Source organism: Hevea brasiliensis, chromosome 16 (assembly GCF_030052815.1).
Source record: "Hevea brasiliensis isolate MT/VB/25A 57/8 chromosome 16, ASM3005281v1, whole genome shotgun sequence".
Taxonomy (NCBI): Eukaryota; Viridiplantae; Streptophyta; class Magnoliopsida; order Malpighiales; family Euphorbiaceae; genus Hevea; species Hevea brasiliensis.
The window spans coordinates 47,706,997-47,728,682 of record NC_079508.1 but is presented as its reverse complement, the minus strand read 5'-3'; the positions used below and the strand labels follow the sequence as shown (position 1 = coordinate 47,728,682).

Genomic DNA, 21,686 nt, shown 5'->3' with positions numbered 1-21,686 from the left:
AGAGAGTATATATAATATTAAAAAAAATATTGCGGTTGATTAACAGTTCTAATTAAAGAGTTGATAGACAAGCTATCAGCTATCTTTCTAATGGGGTGTTTGGTTTACCTGTTAGGTGCAGTTGATAGCTGATAGACACCCAAACAGGTAAATTGTGGTGTTTGACAAGCTTTAAATAATAGAGCTAATAGCTGATGGGCAACTGATATGATACCCATCAGCTGCAGTTTGTATCAGCTCTATTTTTAGAGCTGTTTCTCATCAGCTGATAGCTGATCTGATTTTATTTTTTATTTTGACCATATTATCCTTTTTTATTTAACTTAAAAATTAATATTATTAATATTTTTATTTTTTTATTTGTAATTTTAACATTTTAATTAATGTATTTCAACTTTGTTAAAATATTTTTTATTAATAACATAAAATATAAAATATTTATTTATATCCAAAAACTTAAAATTAATTATAAATTTTTCTATTAACAATAATAATTATTTTATTATTTTATCTATATTTTTAAAATTATTTAATTATCTTAAAAAATAATTATTTTCTTATTTCAATAATAAAATAAATGATATAATATAAAAGATTAATAATTATATATTTATTTAATAATAAAATAAATAATATAATATAATAAATTTATAATTTTATATTTATTTAAATAATAAAATAAATTATATGATATATACCCTTATTAGTCATTTCACATATTAACAGCAACAGCTAAATATAATTTTACCAAACACTTAATATAAAACAGCTATCATCAGCTATCAGTTATCAGCTAACAGTAACAGCTATCAGCTAACAGCTATCAGTTGTATTCAACAGTTAATCCAAACAGGCCCTAAAGATTTTATCAAACAGCTAGATTTATTGTGAGAGTGAACAAGCCTCACAACTGTCAGTGGAAGGCCCGAGAACAAGCCCAGGACGATTGGGCTGTAGCCTGTGAGAGCTCACTTGGGATCTGGGCTCTCTACCCAAGTATCCATTGCCCAAAACATTCCAAATTTATGGCGCCAAAACACCCAAAATTAATTAATTAAATCGCCAGAAAACAAAATTGCATACCAGAACAGCCATTTAAATCCCTCTCCAATCCATCCGTAAAGTGCAAAATGTCTTCTTCCACCATCTTCATCGCTGTTCAATGCTGCCAGTGCTCCACCATGCAGGTATTCTCTCTCTCTCTCTCTCTCTCTCTCTCATTTTTTGATTCCATTAGATTAATTGAAAGGGATTTTAACGTTGTGTGGATATGTGCAGGTGAAGCAGCAGAAGAAGAGCAGCAACAAGTGGACATGTGCGGTGTGCAACCAGAAGCAATCTGTACGGAAACTTTTTGCCCATGGTTACATGGCTAAAGACCTCCGCAAGTTCGTCCAATCCTTTAACATGTCCCGCAAGTTCGCCGACGACGGTCAACAACACGAATCCCTAACTTCAGTTACTTCACCTTGTGATGCCGGCCTTTTAGAGGATCAACAGAGGAAGAGACGCTCCAATTGGAGTGAGTACCTTGATCCCGAGGAGAATGGAAGCAAGGAGAAAATAAAACCAGAAGAAGAAGAAGAAGGTAATAATTGGATGAATCCTCTTAAATATGATCAATTCAGTAAATGGGTGATTCTAATTTGGGATTTAGATTCAATTCTTAGCAAAAAATTTTCAACTTTGAAGTAGACGTTTATTTAATTGATTATTTGTTTGTTTTTCTGCAATTATGGTTTCCTACGCATGTAAAAGGGGGAAATGGAAATTTTGGTTTAGGAGACGATTTTGGGTCAAAGATTGTAACAGAGTGGCCAAGAGATATGTTTAAGAAACCCAAATTGAGGGACCAAGCTTCTGGATCTGACAATGGAGATGGTGATAGGAACTCCTACAAACCGGTTTTCTCAACGAAAACGAACCAAGAAATTGTCTCTCAAGGTATTTGGCCTTCTGTACTGTATTCTAATAGCTGAAACAGACTATTTCATTTCCTCCCTTTAAGATGGTTAAGAGACATAATGAAAGGGAACACAGAGAATGCAAGTTTGATTTTTTATATTAATATATTACAATTTTAATTTTTAATTTTTGAAAATACAAGTATAATGAATTAAAATAAAAGATCAGAGGTTTTTTTTTTTCAAATAATTCAAGGCTAATGTACTAGAATTTTATTTTGGTCCCTTATACTTAGGAGTGATTTTGACATGTGCTTTAAATCATCACAATTTCAACTTGAATTTTACAAATTTTACCAATTGAAGACCTCACTGATCTTTTCCTTTAAGCATTTGTTTAATCCTTTTTTTTTTCTTGACAAACTGATTGAAAGTTTCCTTTAAGTCTTCTTTTTATCGATTTGGAGAAGTCTTATGATAGTGTTCTAAAAGATGTCATATGGAGAGTATTCGAACAAAAGATGGTATCTATTAGGTACATACAAGTGTTGAAAGATATGTATGAAGGAGTAACTATTATTGTGCGGATAATGGGAGGGGATATAAGAAATTTTCCTATCTCAGTTGAATTACACCAAGGTTTAGCTGTAAACTCTTATATTTTTATATTAATTTGTTACCAAACCCCTGCAAGTATATTCCCGTTATACCCATGGTCCTAAATCCAAGTCATCAGTAATTGAGTGGCTGAATTAGTCAGCAGTAGTTGTTCTCTTTCTGTTTTGATTCTGTTTCAACATTCTTGCATTGTAGGAGGGTATTCCTCCATTTTCCTATTTTTTTGTTGTTAGTGGGAAGTTATTCCTCCATATAGAAGTAGTGCTCCTTGTATGTAGAGAGTAGTTATTTCTGCACTTGTATATATTCAGCAAATCTGATGGAATAAAACAGATTATTAAAACCCAATTTAAGTCTTCTTGATTGAGGTTTCAGGCTCCCTTTAACGAGTCTAGCTTTTTCTTGTCTTCCACCATAGGTCGCTCAAGGAAACACCCTAACCCAAACACCCAAACACCAACCCCTCCTACTACCCATCGACCCATAACTAGATCCGTTAGCCGGGACCATAACAGTTTGGTATCGAGCTGCAGCTATGGGAGATTGCATTCAAGACCGGTGGCTAAGCTCTTTAACTTGTTATTAGCCGAGCAACAATCCAACAAGGAATTGCACGCCAAATTCGATGCTCTAACTCAGGAATGGGAATCCACTAAAAGGATTTCCAAACCAAGAAGATCGAAGTCCAAAGAAGCTTACGGAGAGATAAAGGAATTTTGGGTACTGCGAATTCTGAAAAATCTGGAGGAAGCTCGTTTGTACCGAAATTCACAAAACTGGATTTTCCTCGCTATGATGGGAAAGATGACCCTTTGGGATGGCTAAACCATTGCAAACACTTCTTTCAGCACCAACAAACTCCGGAAGAAGAGATGGTCAGTTTAGCTTCATACCATCTCGAAGGAATTGCCCAACATTGGTACATGCGATTCTTTGGATGACATTAGAATCCCTCTTGGTGAGTTTTCTCACCAATGTAACCTCTTTTGGGCCTCCAATCCGCAGCAACAAACTTGGTGAATTAGCTAAACCAAGCAAATGGGGTCATCGCGGATTATCGTAATCGCTTTGAGGCTCTTGTATCTCGGGCTGGAACTCTCACTCAACACCAGAAGGTCCAATTATACCTCAGTGGTTTACAAGACTCCATTGCGGTTGAAGTGGAGCTTCACCATCCCACCGACTTGGTTAATGCTATGAGCATTTCTCGGCTGTATGAACGCAAACTGTTTCCACGTTCTTCAGCTGCGAGGGATACTCGTCGCGCTGCAATTCCACCTGACAACCGCGCCAATCGGATAGTGAGGCGGCTGTCCCCTGATGAAATGGAGGAGAGGCGGAAGAAAGGACTCTGTTTTAATTGTGATGAGCAGTTTGTTCGAGGCCATCAATGTAAGAAATTGTTCTGGATTGATTTGGAAGAGACGGAAGATGTAGAGGATTTCACAGCTGATCCAGAAATTTCTTTGAATGCCATTACTGGGATTCGAAATCCCCAGTCCATGAGGTTGATAGGCAGTTGGATGCTTGGGCAAGTCTTGATTCTCATCGACTCCGGCAGCACTCACAGTTTTGTTTCTGCCGTAAAAGTTGAGGAACTGAATGCTGTGGTAAACAAACAGAATGGTTTAAAGGTACACGTTGCCAATGGCGAGCAACTTACTAGCCCAGGTATTTGTAAGGGAATTCCGGTCCTTCTGAAGTCTAATTCTTTCATGGTTGATTTGTTTGTTTTACCCTTAACCAATTTCGATATGGTTTTGGGGGTTGGCTTCGAACCTTGGGACACATTCTGTGGGATTTCACCGTTATGAGCATGAGCTTTTATCAACAGGGCCACTTAGTGACATTGCAGGGTATTACTTCTTCAAGCTCTTCCCACGGTTCAGATCTGAACAACATGCAGATTTCATTTGACCCAGACATCTAACTCCAGAAATTATTGGCGGAATTTACTTCTTTATTCAATGCTCCTACTGGGCTGCCCCCTAGCAGATTTTGTGATCATCGTATTCCCCTAATCCCCGGAGCTGGTCCTGTGGTAGTTCGACCATACCGTTACCCTCATGGTCAGAAGGACGAAATTGAAAAGCAATGTGCTGCAATGTTACAGCAGGGTATAATCCGTCCCAGCCGTTCCCCATTCTCGTCGCCGGTGATTCTGGTTCCCAAAGCTGATGGTTCCTAGCGCCTTTGTGTTGATTACAGAGAATTAAATGCCAAAACCATCAAAGACAAATTCCCTATTCCGGTTATTGACGAATTATTGGAGGAATTGGGTAGAGCTAAGTTCTTCTCAAAGTTAGATCTGCTTTCGGGTTACTTTCAGGTGGCGATGCATCCTGCTGATATAGAGAAAACTGCCTTCCGCACTCACCACGAACACTTTGAATTCCTGGTGATGCCGTTTGGATTATCCAACGCTCCCTCAACTTTTCAGGCCCTAATGAACGAGGTATTCCAACTTTACTTACGAAAATTTGTACTCGTCTTTTTTGACGATATTTTGGTTTTCAGTCAATCCTGGGCAGAACACATCCACCATTTGCGGCTGGTTTTCCAATTCTTTATTCTGAGAACCAGTTGGTCCTCAAACGGTCGAAGTGTGTCTTCGGTCAATCTTAGATTTCCTATTTGGGTCATATTATTTCTTCCCAAGGAGTGCAGGTGGATCAGTCCAAAGTTGCTGTTGTATTAGAATGGCCAAAGCCCAACACCATTCGTGGGTTACGTGGATTCCTAGGGCTCACAGGTTATTATCGCAAGTTTGTGCAGAATTACGGCATCATTGTCGCCCCCTCGCTATGTGCTATCTTTGCGTAAAAACAACTTCCAATGGGTGATCACGCTATCGATGCATTCCGAAGTTAAAGCGACCTTGACATCTACTCCAATCCTGCTTCTACGAATTTTGATCTAACTTTTGTTATAGAATGTGACGCTCGTATAGGGATTGGAGCAGTCTTGTTACAACACAACCGGCCAGTCGCATATTTCAGCCGTTCCTTGGCAGCTCGTCATCAAAATCTTCCGGCTTACGAGCGAGAATTGATTGGCTTAGTGAAGGCACTAAAGCATTGGCATTCCTATCTGTGGGGACGTGAATTTATTGTTCGGACAGATCATTATACATTGAAATATCTGCTTGAGCAGCGCCATCTCTCAGCAACTCAACAACATTGGATTAGCAAGCTCCTGAGTTTTTCTTTTCTTGAATACTGTATCGGCAAATCTAATGTGGTGGCGGACGCTCTTTCTCGACGGAATGCCGATGATTCAATCCTTATGGCTGTTTCCATGCCTCAACTCAGTTTGTTTGATGAAATTTGGAAGGAACATAGTGATTCACCAAAGAATTCAAAGAACAAATCTGCAATTACCAATGGAACAGTCGCTTCAAAATGGGTTTTTCGGGATGGGTTACTCTTCTACAATAACAGAGTTTACCTGCCTCCCAATTCCCCATCAATTCAGCTGGTTGTTAGTGCTCTTCACAACCAAAGTCATGAAGGTTACCAGAAGACATTATACAGAATCATTAGAGATTTCTATTGGCAAGGGATGAAAAATTTCGTAAGGGATTTTGTGCGTTCTTGTGATGTATGTCAGCGACATAAAACTGACACACTACAACCGGCGGGACTCCTTCAACCTTTGCCCGTTCCCACTCAAATTTGGGCTGATATCTCCATTGACTTCATAGAAGGCATTCCCACTTCACGCGGAAAGAATGTTTTAATGGTTGTCGTTGATCGGTTCTCAAAGTACGGACATTTTTTGGCTCTCACTCACCCGTACACCGCTGTAAGTGTTGCTCACACCTTCTTTGACAACATTTTTAAATTACATGGGTTGCCAGAAACTATGGTCAGTGACAGGGATGTGACTTTCACAAGTTCTTTTTGGAAAGAACTATTCCGTTTATGTGGGACCAAGTCGTGTTTGATTCCTCTTACCATCCACAACTGACGGATGCAGAGGTTGTGAACCGTACTGTTGAAATGTATCTCCGCTATTTCACTAGTTCATCGCCATCAAAGTGGATTGATTGGTTGTCTTGGGCTGAATACTGCTACAACACCAGCTACCATACCTCACTTAAATCCACACCTTTTGAGATCGCTTATGGTCGACCACCTCCTCGACTATTATCTTACTTGCATGGCGCTTCTTCAATTGAAGCGGTTGATACTGCTCGCGCTAACGGATGACATGCTACACCTACTTCGCCAAAATCATACAAGCCCAAAATAAGATGAAAGCCACTTATGATCACCCCACCGCCATTGGAATTTAAAGTTGGTGACATGGTCTGCTGCGTTTAAAGGCGTATAGACAACGATTAGTTGCAAAAGAACTAATCACAAGTCTGTCCGCTGAGTTTTACGGACCTTTCGGTTCGGAATGCATTGGCACCATGGCCTATAAACTAGACCTTCCAGCAGAGTCCAAGATCCACCACGCTTTCCATGTTTCCTATCTCAAGCCCTATCATGCCTGGCCACTGTCACTCCAACATTACCATCTACCATTCTTTTGGAGGATCTGTCCATCCTTTAGCTGCTCGGATCATCGTATCAAAGGAGGAATTCCAGAGGTGTTAAATCATTGGAGTCATTCTTAACCATCGATGCTTCGTGGGAAAGGGTCCGATATATGCACAAGTTTCGGACTTCAAGCTTGCGGACAAGCTTCCATTGGGGGCGGGAAGTAATGTTACCAAACCCCTGCAAGTATATTCCCGTTATACCCATGGTCCTAAATCCAAGTCACCAGTAATTGAGTGGCTGAATTAGTCAGCAGTAGTTGTTCTCTTTCTGTTTTGATTCTATTTCAACATTCCTGCATTGTAGGAGGGTATTCCTCCATTTTCCTATTTTCTTGTTGTTAGTGGGAGGTTATTCCTCCATATAGAAGTAGTGCTCCTTGTATGTAAGGAGTAGTTATTTCTGCACTTATATATATTCAGCAAATCTGATGGAATAAAACAGACTGTTAAAACCCAATTTAAGTCTTCTTGACTGAGGTTTCAGGCTCCCTTTAACGAGTCTGGCTTTTTCTTGTCTTCCACCATAGGTCGCTCAAGGAAACACCCTAACCCAAACACCCAAACACCAACCCCTCCTACTATCCATCGACCCATAACTAGATCCGTTAGCTGGGACCATAACATAATTCTAGATGAATTGACGAAACATATACAAGAGAGTATCCCTTGGTGTATGATGTTTGCGGATGATATAGTTTTGATAGATGAGACGCGAGAAGAAGTGAATAGAAAGCTAGAGTTTTGGAAAAGTGTTCTGGAGTCAAAGAGCTTTAAGTTAAGTAGAACGAAGACACAATACATACATTGCAAGTTCAGTGAAGGCCGAACTGGTTATAGGGAAGGAGTTAGTTTGGATGGAGTGTTGTTGCTCCAAAGTAATCATTTTAAATATCTCGGCTCAATCCTTCAAGTAGATGGGGGATGTGAGGAGGATCTTAGTCATAGAATTAAAGCCAGATGGTTAAAGTGGAGATTTGCCACGGGAGTTTTATGTGATCACAAGATTCTCAATAAGTTGAAAGGAAAACTTTACTGTACAGCTATACGACCAGCCATGTTAAAGGCTATTGAGTGTTGGGCAATGAATGAGTTTTATGTGTCTAAGATAAAAATTGTGGAGATGAAAATGTTAAGGTAGATGAGTGGCCATTTTAAACTAGATAAAGTCCGTAATGAAAGTATTAAAGAAAAGGTAGGAGTGGTGTCAATTGAGGATAAGTTGAGAGCAGGGAGATTGAGGTAGTTGATCACATGAAGCGTAGACATACGAATGCTTTAATTAGACAAATAGAGCACATTGGGTTAGATAATAGAAAGAAAAGAAAGAGTAGACTTAAACTATATATGTCTTTTATAAAATGCTTAATTTTTTGGGATAAGGCTTAGTTGAATTGTATGTCTTTTATAAAATGCTTAAGTATCATATAATAAATTTAAGAAGAAACTATAATTTAAAGCCAAATCTTTTTACCTATAATTCACAAAAGAATTGCTGTTAGTTAATTATGAAAATTGATAGGAGCCTTCTTTTGATATCTCATTTGCAATACTATTTCATCAAGAAATGAGTGAGAATGTACTGTTTTTAAATGGCCAATTTCCACCTATCCCAATTTGTAAAATTAAGAAGAGTCTTGCTTTAGGGAATCCATACTTTTACATATGATTAGTTCATGTCTTGAATTGCAGGAAAGGAAAAGATATATCAGCCTGCAAAGATCATTAGTGCTTCTAAATGGAGTGATTACATGACAGAAGACTACAAGGAGCAAAGAACAGCTCAACCAACAATGGCAACAAAGGCTTCCAAATGGAATGCTTATGTAACCCATGATCACAGCAGCTTGAAAGTGGGAAATAGGAGAAATTTTGCAGATGATATGGGTCAATATAGCCATGATATTTGGGAGACTATATTGGATGATCAGAAGGTAGAAGATGATATCCACCCAGATTTCATGTAAATCTCTCATAAGACGGAACAAATATGAGAAATGTCTCTTAAAATTTATTAAATTTTCGTTTTTTTTTTCAACCGATGGAACAAATGGAACATATATATATATATATATATATATATATATATATATATATATCTTTTCACTAATTTATTTTTTATAAAAGTCAATTTATTAATTTTAAAGTTAATAACCCGATGAAATTAAAGTATTTGATCTAACTTATAAAAATTAACTTATAAACTAATTAGAATTTACAAGCATTTAAAATTTTAAATGGTTACATGTTTAGTTAAAGTGTTTAAAATACTTTTAAGCTGACATATTTAGTAAAAAATAATTTATAAGTACATTTATTATTAAAATAATTAAAAAGATACTAAATTATTTAAAAGAAAAAGGTATCAAATTATTTTCTCTAATAATAAATTGTATTAACTTAAGATTAGGGCTTATAAACTAGTTTGATGAACTTATAAGGCCAAACACCCTCTAATTCCAACCAAGAGAAAAAGCATGATACATGCAGAATTGATTCACTTGAGAACTATTCTGAATAGATGTTGAAGCAGAAAATTAATCATTGTAGGACTTAAAGAGAAAATGAATGAAATAGATTAATAGCAAGTTAGCAACGTGTGTCGTAATTAGGAAAGAAAATTTGCTTGCCAAGATCAGTAAGCCAACATGACTAAATTCATAAGAGTAGAAAAGTAAATGTAAATTACCACTAAAAATATTTTAATTCTCTCTATTCAAGATCAAATTCCCTCACTTAAAAAATAAAAATAAAATTCTTAAAATACATAGCTATATTACCTTTGCCAAACAAAATGAATAAAACTAGTTTAGTATAATACCACCAAAATTGAATTTTGATTATTATTGTCCAACATTAAGGTTAGACTGGTTTATATTAATCTTTGATATCTCATATCTATCCCATATCTATCGTATATACATATGCCTATCTTGTATAAGCAGTGTTAAGCATTCAACTATTGATTTTTAATTTTTTTTAATCCTGCATAAATTGATTTATATTAACTGAGATCATAATTACCCCTTTATTTATCACTTGTGTGCTAAAAATATACAAGAATCATAATAAATAAAATTATCCAAGTCACATCAACTAATATTTAGTACATTAAATGGAAACGTCATAACAATAACCTAAAGAAACAGAAAAAAGACCAATAAAAAGCCTAAAAAATCTTTTGAAATCTCTCTAATTCCAGATCAAAAGCCTAAAATATTTCAGCAATATAACCTTGCTGGACAAAATTGATCCTAGAAAAATAGTTTAAGTTGATACCACCAAAATAATGACTGAGCTAGCTAGCCCTATTAAAAATATGGACTCAAAAACACCAACAAAATAAAATACCTTGTAACCATGAATAAGGCTACGACACAGTTCATTCAGTCAGTCCTAATGAGCCAAGTTGATCACCAACAACAGAAGCACTAGCTTCTCGGAGGACTTGCATTGCTTCAGCCACTTTCTTTTTCAGAGCATCCGGGGACTCAATGAGATGTAGTACCTCCGTTTGATCCATCTCCAATAACATCCCAGTCACCTTCGCCACATGATCTGGCTGAAGACGCTTCACGAGCGGATAAAGATGGTCACCAAGCATCTGAATAGAACACAATTAACAGCAATCAAACAGGCGATTCATGCATGCTTCACTAACCTGCAAGATGTGCATGTCATTAAGTAGGTGAGGATTATTGTTACATACCTCATTACGTGTGTCTGGGGAAGCAGAAGCCAAAGCAGAAGCAAGAGTTGAGATGGTAACAGGTTGCTGAATATCAATAGGATTTCCTGAAACCTCAATGGGCAATGGCATCACTGGACCCACTAAACCTTGTGGAACAGAAGATGAGTCTATGCCATTTCTTGCATTGCCCATGTATCTTAAGCCTTGATTGTTGTTACGGTGCAATAGCTGAAATTGTCAAGTAAAGAAAAAATATCAGACACGGACGAATAAAGGCTTTTATCAGAATCTAGTATTATTAATCCAATCAGTCTTTAATCCCCATATTAAGGTTAGATCTAACCTTGCATTTTATACAAAAGTAATAATGAGAAAAAGAACACTGACTACAAACTTCCCCTGACATACTTCCAATATGTCCATCACATGAGCAATAAGCACAGAAAGAGTGGGTGAAACATCTCCAAGAAATTTAAATTCAAAAGCATTTTATTATTTAATCAGAAATCAGTGCAAGCCTAATCATAGGTAATGGCAGCTAAAAAAATATTGTAAAGTGAGATTTTTGAGCATGTGAAATTACCTACAAATAATAAAACTAATAAGAAAATATCCTTATGAGATAGATAAAGAGGAAAAATTTTTAAACATATTTCAGAATAATGTACCTGCTGCTGTTGCATCTGATGAGGATTTCCCCCACGCCGCACTCCCATCCGCTGCCCCGGTTGTCCCTGTCTTTGAAGGTGATACGGCATCATAAAATTTGGAGTGACACCAGGGCGAACTCCAGGCATGAGTTGCTGCTGGAAGCCATATCCTGCATGCTGAGGGGGTATCATACCAGGAGTCCCTTGACCAAAGTAAAGCTGCTGTGGTGCAAGCCTTGGTGCCCCTGGATGGTATCCAGGAATTCCAGAAGGCAATGATGATATTCCGCCAGGAGCTCGAAGTTGAGCAAAATGTGCCTGCAAATAAACATGATGTTAATTAACCCATCAGATTTCATGCATAGATTGAAAAGGGACTTGCTACCCAGCATACAAAAGCAACTTCCTTATGAGTGGAAATTCAATCCCATTACTGTAAAAATAAGAAATGAAAAATATCACATAGAGTGACATGTTGGAAATTAGAAAGACAAGTCAAACTTTCATTCAGAACATCCATATTACAGAAAACATTGAACAATATCTCAGGTTCAGTTTAGCTTAAAGCAACCAGTGTTAAAAGTTATATTAGGCGTCTAGACCTAGGTTTATAGAGTCTACCAATACAAGCTCAATCCTAAGACCTCTTTGGATATTTGTCAGTCAAAAAACAAAAGCAGACATTTCTGCTGCATAGCAAGAGGAATGAAATTATAATGGCATAAAGGAATTCGTTAAATAGATCAAATTTCAGATCTACTTTATAGGTCCATATTGTTCTTTGAAGCTGACAAAAATCAAGTGCAAATAACATGAAAAATAAATAAATAAATAAAATAATAGGCTACTTGCCGCCCAGCTAAGTAAAATGCTTTATTCCAACAACTTACATTTCTTCCAACAAACATGTGGCAAATATTAATTCCAAAATGAGGGGGGAAAGACAGTGCGAATATATTTCATAAGACCAGAAAAACATGCAATCGCAAAATACCACCTGTAGTCGAGCCTTCCTTTCTTCTTTGCGTTGGGCAACAGCAACATAAAGAGGTTTCCTTTCAATCATCTTTCCGTTGAATTCGTTCAACTAAACACCAGTTGATAATGTAAAATTAATACACAGTACACAATAAAGGGAACACAAAAGCAAAGAGATCTAGAATTTTTTTTAAAGAACTTACAGCTTTTGAAGCTTCCTCAGGTGTAGAAAAGGCAACAAAACCAGAGCCCTTACTCTGCCCTTGGTGATCAAGCATGACCTGAAAAAATTATTTAGGCACAAGAAAAAACAAAATGAACCACTCAAACACAACAGAATAATGGTAATGGTAATCACATCATAATTTCACTTAAAAAGTAAAAAATACCTTGCATGATGTTATAGACCCAAACTCAGCAAATAATTCTTTCAGCTTTTCATCATTAATACTTTCATCAAGATTTTTCAGATACAAATTTGCACCTTTTAGTTTTTCATATCTACGAATTCTTTCCTGCTCAAACTTGGCTTTCAACTCTGACTCCCTCTCTGCTTTCCTTTGGGCCCTCCCAACATACCAAACTTTGTCATCATTGATGGTGGCCCCATTCAGCTTCTCAGCAGCTGCAGCAGCAGAATCTGGGTTCTGAAAGTTCACAAAACCAAAACACCTGGATTTCCCATTTTGGTCCTTCATAACAACTGCACTGGTGATGGTACCATAAGCGCCAAAAATTTTCTTAAGGTCCTCATCAGTTGTTGTCTCAGACAAGTTCTTAACATAAACATTAGTAAACTTTGGTGATCCATTAGCCCGAATTCTTTCTTGACGTCGAACAAAAAGTCCAACATAAACTTGTTTATCATTTATCAACATACCATTCAACCGTTTGATTGCACTTTGTGCAGCATCCTCATTTTCAAACTGTACAAAACCATACCCTTTTGATTGACCGTTGCTATCAAAAGCTACCTTGCAAGAAAGGACTCTCCCAAAGACAGCAAAAGTGTCATGCAATGCCTTGTTATCAAGTGACGTGTCCAGGTTCTTGATGAAAACATTGGCATATCCACTTTTTCTAATGCTAGGATCTCGATGAGAAAACATAATCCTGATAGTTTTGCCATTCAAAGGAGTGAAATTCAGAGCCTCCATAGCATTTGCAGCTGCAGTTTAAAAATTACAATATGGGTCAGCACTATAGTTTACCAAGGAACTTGTTATTTCCCCTCTCTCAGAGAGCATGAAAAAGGTTATTGCTTTTTCAGATGGGGATCTGTGAAAAAGGTTAAGTTTGTAGAACTTCTGAAAGAATGAGACCATGTGTTATCATGAACCAAAAAAAAAAGGAGAGAGAGAGAGAGAGAGAGAGAGAGAGAGAGAGAGAGAAAGAGATTTGTATCATAAATATTCAATTCAACATAAAGTTTTCTCATAATCTGCATGTCCTTCGCACGTCTTAGCACCATAGAGATGTATAATCATTCAAAAGTATAACTTACAGAGTTTCATTATACTATTACAAAGAGAACACTCCATCTTCCAATCACACAAGAGACCACACAATATTTATTATATGGACCCCAAATTTCAAAACAATGATTTCTTTTTTAAACAAATCCACCAATGGAATAACACCAGTTGCAACTAACCAGATTAAATTTCAACATTCAAGCTAAAAAAAAGCTGATGGATTGATTCATATCAACAACAATAAAAGTAGAATAATAAAAATTGCCAAAATTAACCCAAAATCACTCTGGCAGATTGACACTCATAACAAGTCACGAGTAACAACAACACTAGGACTAGATTATATGATCGAATAACACAGCCCATCACAGATCAACTATTAAACAGCAAAAACATTAAAGATGATTCCAAATTCAAATCATAATAACACAGAAATTAAATAAATCAATAATTAACTCATCGATCGCCGAATTAAACAAAATCAATAAACGATCTCACAGTTATACAAAACCAACATTGAATCAATTACCGTCTTGGGGATTACTGAAATTAACATAAGCATAACCGAGTGAGGATCGCTTCGCCTGATCCCTACAAACTCTAACAGACACGACCTGGGCCACCTGGCTAAACAGGTCATACAATTGGCCCTCATTCACATTATGCTCCAGATCTCCCACGTAGAGTGACGCATTCACAAACGGCCCAACACCGCCTGTCACAGCAGCAACAGCCGGAGTAGGCGTAAAAGGCACTGAAGATGCGTTTACTGTAGCCGAAGCCGAAGCCGCAACCGCTGCCGCCACCGCCATCACTCTCCTTTCAAAGAAAACTAGAGAATATAGGTAGGATTAGGGATAAAAAATATACCTAGGGTAAGTATTTTCGATCTTCTATTTTTTTTTTGGGTTTTTGGGTTTTTGGTTTTTCGTTACTTGCTGCGGAGGGAGAGGAGCGAGCGAAGAAAAAAGCGCAAAGGAACGGTATTTATATGTGAGGGAAAGAAAGGGACAGCAATTGGTTCCGTTTTTCTACAACTGTAGATCATAGCGATTCGGGAAAGCAAACCGCACGTGTGTTGAGATTGATGACGTGGCATTCTAGATACTGTTTGCGTTCCTTCCTTTCCTTTGTCGTTTTGGTGTTTTCGCTTTTTATTTTTTTTTTAGATTAATTTAATTTCTAAACGTTTTTTAATTCCTTTAGGGATCTCGTATCCCGCGTCTATAGCGCACCTTCCAAACGTGTCAAACCTTTATGTTAAGAGTAAATTATTTTTTTCCCTTAAATATATCAAAATTAATATATAATCCTCTAAAATTTAGAAATTTAATAATTTAGTTTTTATATTTTTACTTATCCCAAATGGAGATAAAAAGGGTATTCTCACTTACACTTTGGAGCAGTAAGATTTATCCTCAGTCTACATGAAAGATGTGAACTCCTAGTAACTGTTAGAGTGTCACTCATTGACACTAGATTCCTCCAGTATGAACATGCGGTCATTGGAACGTGTCTTACCACTCTCCATACTGGAAGTGTGGTATTAACATTTTTCCCCAATTATAATCGGTCCCTGTGAGATTCTCATCTTAGCACCGCTCTAAAGGTACAAGTCCAGCTCACGGCAGCAGAACAAGTAACGTCATCAATGATGGCCATTTTGTATCACCAAATTATTTACAGGCTACAAGATTATGCAGTAGATCTATCACAGCCCTCTGTTTCGAATGATGCCTTACTGGTACTGGCAGACACTGAGACTACTCCAATAATAGTTCAAATACCTAGGCAACTACCTAGAGGTGAGCTTAAGCTCATTCCAAAGACCTGGCTAACCAACTATGAAAAGTTCCATGCAACCTCTTAGCCGATCTAAATCACTGAGTCTTCCTTCAGAAGAAATACTGATGGAACGATACAAACTACCTTCCAGCCACCCAGGCACTCCACAGGTTCCTTACTTGTGTTTCAGACCATGATGGTCCAGCCATTAAAGAAGGAGCAAAAACATTATCCTATCAAGGCAGTAACACCCGACAACCACTACGTTTATCCCATGAGGATAGATGGGCACTGTCCCTGGGATCTCCCAGGATCTAGCATGTGCGACCCAGATTGTGACTGTTGTGATAATTATTGAAAAAATGAGTATGACCATCCTCTGTCAGACAAAAATTGCAAGCTTCAAATTCTCAGAGAAGATTATCCTGACAATGGTCCATGGATAGGTATCCATGAAGAAACTAAGCAAAAGAAGCCTCTTCCAATTTATGAACTTGCCCTGGAAATCATCAGGAAAGAAGGATGACCTTGTCCTCCTCCTGCTTTTCTAACTCCACCTCCTACATTGCCTTTGGTGCAGCCATGCATGATGTTTTCTCGTGTCTCCTATGAAGCAGAGTTTCCCCCGCTAGCCCAACAAACGGATCAGCAGACCAAAATCTCTACAAGACCCTTCATCCACTTGACCAAAGTTGACGCTGAAGGACAGGCAACCCTGATCACCCAAGCTGAGGAAGTTCTAAATTGGCAAATAAAGAACGCAACGGTTCAGAACAAAATACTGCAACGAATTGATTCTAAAATTGATCAAGTTCTTACGAGAACTCAGCATATTGATCAAAAAGTTAATTTCTTTACTGCATTTGCCCAGAATATGTACAAGGAATTACAAGGGAAAATTGTACAGCTTGACAAGGATCTTAAGTCCTTGATACAACAAAGGAGATTTGGTATGGAGTTTACCCAAAAGGAAACTGAGATTAGAAAACTAAAGAAGCAATTGGCTCAGGTTGAAGCAGACCTTCACAGACCAACCGAAGCACCTTCTTCTTACAGTCCTTTCTCTGCCCCAAGATCACAAAATCCTTTCCTTGCAACACCTGAACCTACTTACTCTCCTTTTGGTCCTTTCAACTACCCTTATGATCATACTCTTGTAACTTATAACCCATCTCCCTTGTTCCATAGATCAATACCTCCTCCAGTACCCTCCAAATATGAGCCTAGTAGTTTATCCTCTTCTGATGAATCCCAAGCCACCAAAAGAAAAATTGACAAGGGCAAAGAAAAGATGCATCCTGAACCACCACCTCAGCACATGATATCTGTTCCTTCTGACTCAGAAGATGATTCTTCCCATAATGAAGATGATTTTTCCAGTGATGATAGTGAATATAGAAAAATGAATGTTACAACTCTACTCATGGCTGATCCTCTACAGCAACCAACCTCATCTCAAACTGGTCCTTCTCCGACCACGGATTCTACCAGCGGCCCAACAGGGCCTCCCCAGGTCCAAGACCCACATGTAGAAATACTTGAGGATGATCCAATATTAGATTTTAGTCTCCCAAATGCCCAGTAGCAGTCTAAGCCCAGCTCAGGCCCACGGTTCACATTGGATGAGATACCTCTATCCAAGTGGAGAGACTGCCTTACAGAATTCAAAGCCTGGCTAGACATTCAGATGCTTCGAGAATGCGCTGATTCCCATGTTGTTCTCAAGGAATTTATTTTTCGGGCCATTGGTACTCTTCAAGATTGGTTTGGCTCCCTTGGAGAATATCACAAAGCTCAATTCAGCCATTTAACTATCCTGCAAGCAATCAATGTCATTTTCGCTGAATTTCTTGGAGATGCCTCTTTATACAACAAGCAACTACGTTAAGAATTCTTTGACATGCGTTATTGTTCCTTGAAGAAAACAGACATAGAAAAGCATTACCAGCGTATGGTCCAGCGCTACTATCTACTGAATGGTTACAATGATATAAACCTGCGGCATACTTATATTGCTTCTCTCCCAAAAGCATTATAACCAAAGCTACATCGTAGCATTACTGCCACCCGCAGGGCTATGAATGCCAAAACCATTGGAGAAATACGCCAAATGACACTGGCTTATTTGGAAAAGATGTGCGAGCAATAGAAATTGTTCAAAGACATTGTTGACAATAGTAAGACACTAAAGAATGTTTGCCAGAAGTCCACCTTGCCATCAAATGCAAAGAAAAGAACTGTGAACGTAAGCCTAAGAAGAAGGGTCATTATAGAAGGTATTTCGGTTCTTCAGGATCCAAACATCCCTTCAAACATCGAAAGGGGAAGAAGCTGGTTCGATATTTCAGGAAAAGAATAATGGGCATAAAGAAATCTGATCACTATTATATTTGTGGAAATCGTGGGCACTATGCAAAAAATTATCCCAAGAATCCAAACAAAGTTGTTAAGCTTCTACAGCACATTCAACAATTTTCTCATATCTCTTTGGAGCATGATGACATTGAATCCTTGTTTTCAGAACAAGATGAACCTGATACAGAAACTATCTTCGCCCTTGGGGAAGATGATACTGATTTTGACCAAAACCAATCTCCATCCTCAGAGAGCTCAGAATTTGACTCTGAAGCCCATTACCTATTTTACCTAACCCAAAACATCCAGTCCTCTCGCTCTACCTACAGCCCAAATACTATCCCTGTCCCTCTTGTCCCATTGCATATCCTGCCCAGTAAATATGAGCAGCCCATAAATGTTATTGAATTTCTTGACACTGGAGCCCATAAGAGTATGATGAATCCAGTTATACTCCCTTCAGAATATTGGGTCCCACACACAGAGTATTTCAAGGCAGTTGATGAAAATATTTTCAAAACTAGCCTGATTACCACGCAACCCAATTGTTATTCAGTTCTTTCTCACTTGCATCCTTTGGACCAAGATCATTAGATCACACCTCCCTGATAAAGACTTGCTGATTGGTCTTGATTTATACCAACAAGCGAAATATTTGAAGATTCTGCCAAAGGGGTTGAAATACAAAAGACACTTCTAACCTTTCACATCTGTTCCTAAACTGTATTCCTTAGCAGATGCCTCAATGGAATTTCAAGAACACAAAGAACTTCTCTTGAAGTCTTGTGCAGATTCTCATGCACAGTTCCATCATCATCACCCCTTATGGAGAAACCCGGAGTTCTTTGTCCATCTACCATTTAAGTTGAATGAAGACATAAATCCCACCAAAGCATCACACCTAGGAATGAATCCAGCAAATCTGGCTTTGGATCAAGAGGAATGTAAACAGTTGCTTCAACAAGGCCTAATAGAACCCACATCCTCTCCATGGGCTTGCCAAGCCTTTTATGTGGAAAAACGATCAGAAAAACTAAGGGGTAAGAAGAGGCTCGTAATTGACTATAAGCCTCTTAACCATTTCTTACAAGATGACAAATTTCCACTACCCAAGCCTGAAGCCTTATTTACCCAACTTCATGAAGCCCACATCTTTTCAAAGTTTGATATCAAGGCTGGTTTTTGGCAACTGGGTATTGAACCCATGGACAGGCCCAAAACTGCATTCTGCATTCACACAGCCCAATACCAATGGACTGTTCTCCATTTTGGCCTAAAGGCAGCACCTTCTGTTTTTCAAAAAGCCATGACAAAAATATTTGAGCCCATACTCTACAATGCCCTCATCTACATTGATAACATCCTACTATTCTCAAAAAATGTCATGGCTCATAAAGCACTTTTGACCACTTTCCAATCCATAGTGGACTCTTATGGCATAATGTTGTCAGAAAAGAAAAGTTCTTTGGCACAATCTGATATTGATTTCCTAGGAATGCGATTCAAAGATGGAAAGTATCAACTAGGCCACACATTGCAGAAGAATTGCTAAAGTTCCCTGACAAAGACTTGTCGATGAAACAGATACAGCAATTCCTAGGCATTGTCAATTATATCAGAAAGTTTATTCCTCATGTTGCCACTCACACCTGCAAGCTTTCAAAGATGCTTAGGAAGACTGCACCTCCTTGGGGAAAAGAACAAACAGAGGTAGTCAAGGCTCTTAAAGCAGTGGCCTCAAAACTGCCACCACTTAAGATTCCCAGTACAGGATATCACACTCTCCAAATTGATGCTAGCGACACCTACTGGGGTGCTGTCCTTATTGAAGAAATTAAAGGAGAAAAATACATCTGTGGACATGCTAGTGGTGAGTTCTCATATTCCCAAAAGAATTATCACTCGGTGTATAAAGAAATCATGGCTGTCAAGAATGGTATCAAAAAGTTTGAGTTTCATCTCATTGGACACCATTTCACGGTGATTATGGACAACTCATCTTTCCCAAAGATTCTGGACTTCAAGAATAAGTCACTTATAGAACCACAACTGTTAAGGCTAAAGGACCGGTTCGCCAAGTATAAATTCACAGTCTAGCACATAAAAGGAAAGCACAATTTAATCCCAGACCTCTTGTCTAGACCCAGAGAACTTCATCTCATCAAATCACATTTTACATTCCCCTTTATCTTAATGGCTTCTTCATCCTCTCCAGATACCCCTGGTTTCCTCATCTCCACACCAGACAATTTCTCTCCAGGTTGCTCTCCCAATCAACCTATTCCAAAGATAGCCCAATTTGCAAAAGACCACTTGTTCCATTACTTGAGTGCTAGAAATACCTTGAAAGGATTGCTCCCCTCTTCCTCCCTCTTCATCCCTGACAACCCTTTTTTAACCTGCTTCAGCATTCACCCTGACAGGGACCTTATTCTCGAGGAACTATGGCTCCTATGGTGTATGGTTACTCTGTACTCTACGAGTATAGAATTTCCTCTGTTGGCACTTCATCAATACACGCTCAATAACACAAACATGACTCTCCTGTTTAGGTTCTTTGAATGGTTTAAGCCCATCTCTACATGGTAATACAGCCTTAAACGACTCATAGAGATCCATGAAATTGGAGAAAGGCCCATCAGGACTCAGTTCACTATCAAGACCATGTTTATCATGCATAGGCCCTTTTTTATAGAAGGCCTGATGGACTCCTTTGGTCTCAAAATTCTAAATATGAGTGGAGAACGTATGATGACTCAATTCTAGAGAAAAGTACTATGGGACCACTAAGAAAACAGCTGGCTGAGCATCTCTGTGAGATAAATAATTACCAGCTCCTGGCTCTTCCTCATGTGAACTGTATGTCCCTTGGACCCATCCGAGCCCTTGAAGATGAACCCATAGATTAGTCTAATCCAATCTGGCAAGATTCCTAAAACCCAATGGACATTGAAGCCCGTGAAGCCATTGAGAATGCTGACCCACCTTCTCCACCAGAACATGGATAATGGCCTAAGGACTTTTTTGGAATTGATGACTCATATGACTTTGACTACCAGACCCTCAATCTGTCAACAACTCCATAAATAAAAGTTAAAGCTTGTCGGCCATATTATGTAATAAGTATCTTTTACTTTGAGTGTGTATCTTTTACTTTTAAGTGTCGGTAGTAGGTTGCTATCCGGTTGCCTGTAAAAGCTAGAGTTTCCAAGTCTATATAAGGAGACTCTCAGTTCAGTTGTAATCAAGTTTTCCAAGCTCTCTGAAATAATATCTCTCAGTTTACATCTATGGCCTTCTAATTTTCTTTCTTTCTCTTGAAAACCTTAGAATGTGTATTATACTTATGTAATCAGAGATATGTATGCTCTACACTTGCCTCATTAGAGGATCCTGTGTATCAGAAATATCTTTGTTGTGATATTTGATGTGACGGTCCCGTTATCATACATATAATGTTACAAAATGGCACAGCCAGGAAGTACCTATGGAAGGGAAAAGGCATAGCATGAGTAAGTTATATGCATGGTAAGGGCTCTCGGCCTATCTTGGTATCATGTTTTTGCTCCTTCTTTAATGGCTGGACCATCATGGTCTGAAACACAGGTAAGGAAACTGTGGAGTACCTGGGTGGTTGGAAGGTAGTTTGTATGTCCAAGCTTCCATACGCTGGTAATGCTTTTC

At 38.2% G+C, this 21,686-nt stretch overlaps 2 protein-coding genes across 3 annotated transcripts; one reads left to right on the top strand and one right to left on the bottom strand.

Annotated features, from left to right (window-relative positions):
- The first annotated feature begins 1,069 nt into the window (after positions 1 to 1,069).
- Positions 1,070 to 9,122, top strand: LOC110641929 (uncharacterized). Of its 2 annotated transcripts, none has more exons than XM_058138675.1 (4): positions 1,070 to 1,187; positions 1,279 to 1,588; positions 1,786 to 1,944; positions 8,761 to 9,122. In XM_058138675.1, exons 1-4 carry the CDS (start codon positions 1,131 to 1,133, stop codon positions 9,033 to 9,035), a joined length of 801 nt encoding a protein of 266 aa, XP_057994658.1. In that variant the 5' UTR covers positions 1,070 to 1,130; the 3' UTR covers positions 9,036 to 9,122. The 2 variants fall into 2 exon arrangements, with proteins under 2 accessions (XP_057994658.1, XP_057994657.1); XM_058138674.1 differs by having other exon boundaries at positions 1,783 to 1,944.
- A 1,001-nt stretch (positions 9,123 to 10,123) lies between these two features.
- Positions 10,124 to 14,819, bottom strand: LOC110641917 (polyadenylate-binding protein 3). The gene is made up of 7 exons (XM_021793816.2): positions 14,392 to 14,819; positions 12,777 to 13,555; positions 12,591 to 12,668; positions 12,407 to 12,496; positions 11,428 to 11,727; positions 10,778 to 10,987; positions 10,124 to 10,672 (listed from the first exon to the last, which is right to left on the bottom strand). Exons 1-7 carry the CDS (start codon positions 14,672 to 14,674, stop codon positions 10,451 to 10,453), a joined length of 1,962 nt encoding a protein of 653 aa, XP_021649508.2. The 5' UTR covers positions 14,675 to 14,819; the 3' UTR covers positions 10,124 to 10,450.
- Positions 14,820 to 21,686: the final 6,867 nt, after the last annotated feature.

Coding starts and splice junctions, on each gene's coding strand:
- LOC110641917 (XM_021793816.2), bottom strand. CDS start 14,674: ATGGCGGTGGCGGCAGCGGTTGCGGCTTCGGCTTCGGCTACAGTAAAC. Junction 11,728..12,406: donor AAAGGAAGGCTCGACTACAG/GTGGTATTTTGC, acceptor GTTTATTTGCAG/GCACATTTTGCTCAACTTCG. Junction 10,988..11,427: donor ATCAGATGCAACAGCAGCAG/GTACATTATTCT, acceptor TGACAATTTCAG/CTATTGCACCGTAACAACAA.
- LOC110641929 (XM_058138674.1), top strand. CDS start 1,131: ATGTCTTCTTCCACCATCTTCATCGCTGTTCAATGCTGCCAGTGCTCC. Junction 1,188..1,278: donor GCCAGTGCTCCACCATGCAG/GTATTCTCTCTC, acceptor GGATATGTGCAG/GTGAAGCAGCAGAAGAAGAG. Junction 1,589..1,782: donor ACCAGAAGAAGAAGAAGAAG/GTAATAATTGGA, acceptor ATTTTGGTTTAG/GAGACGATTTTGGGTCAAAG.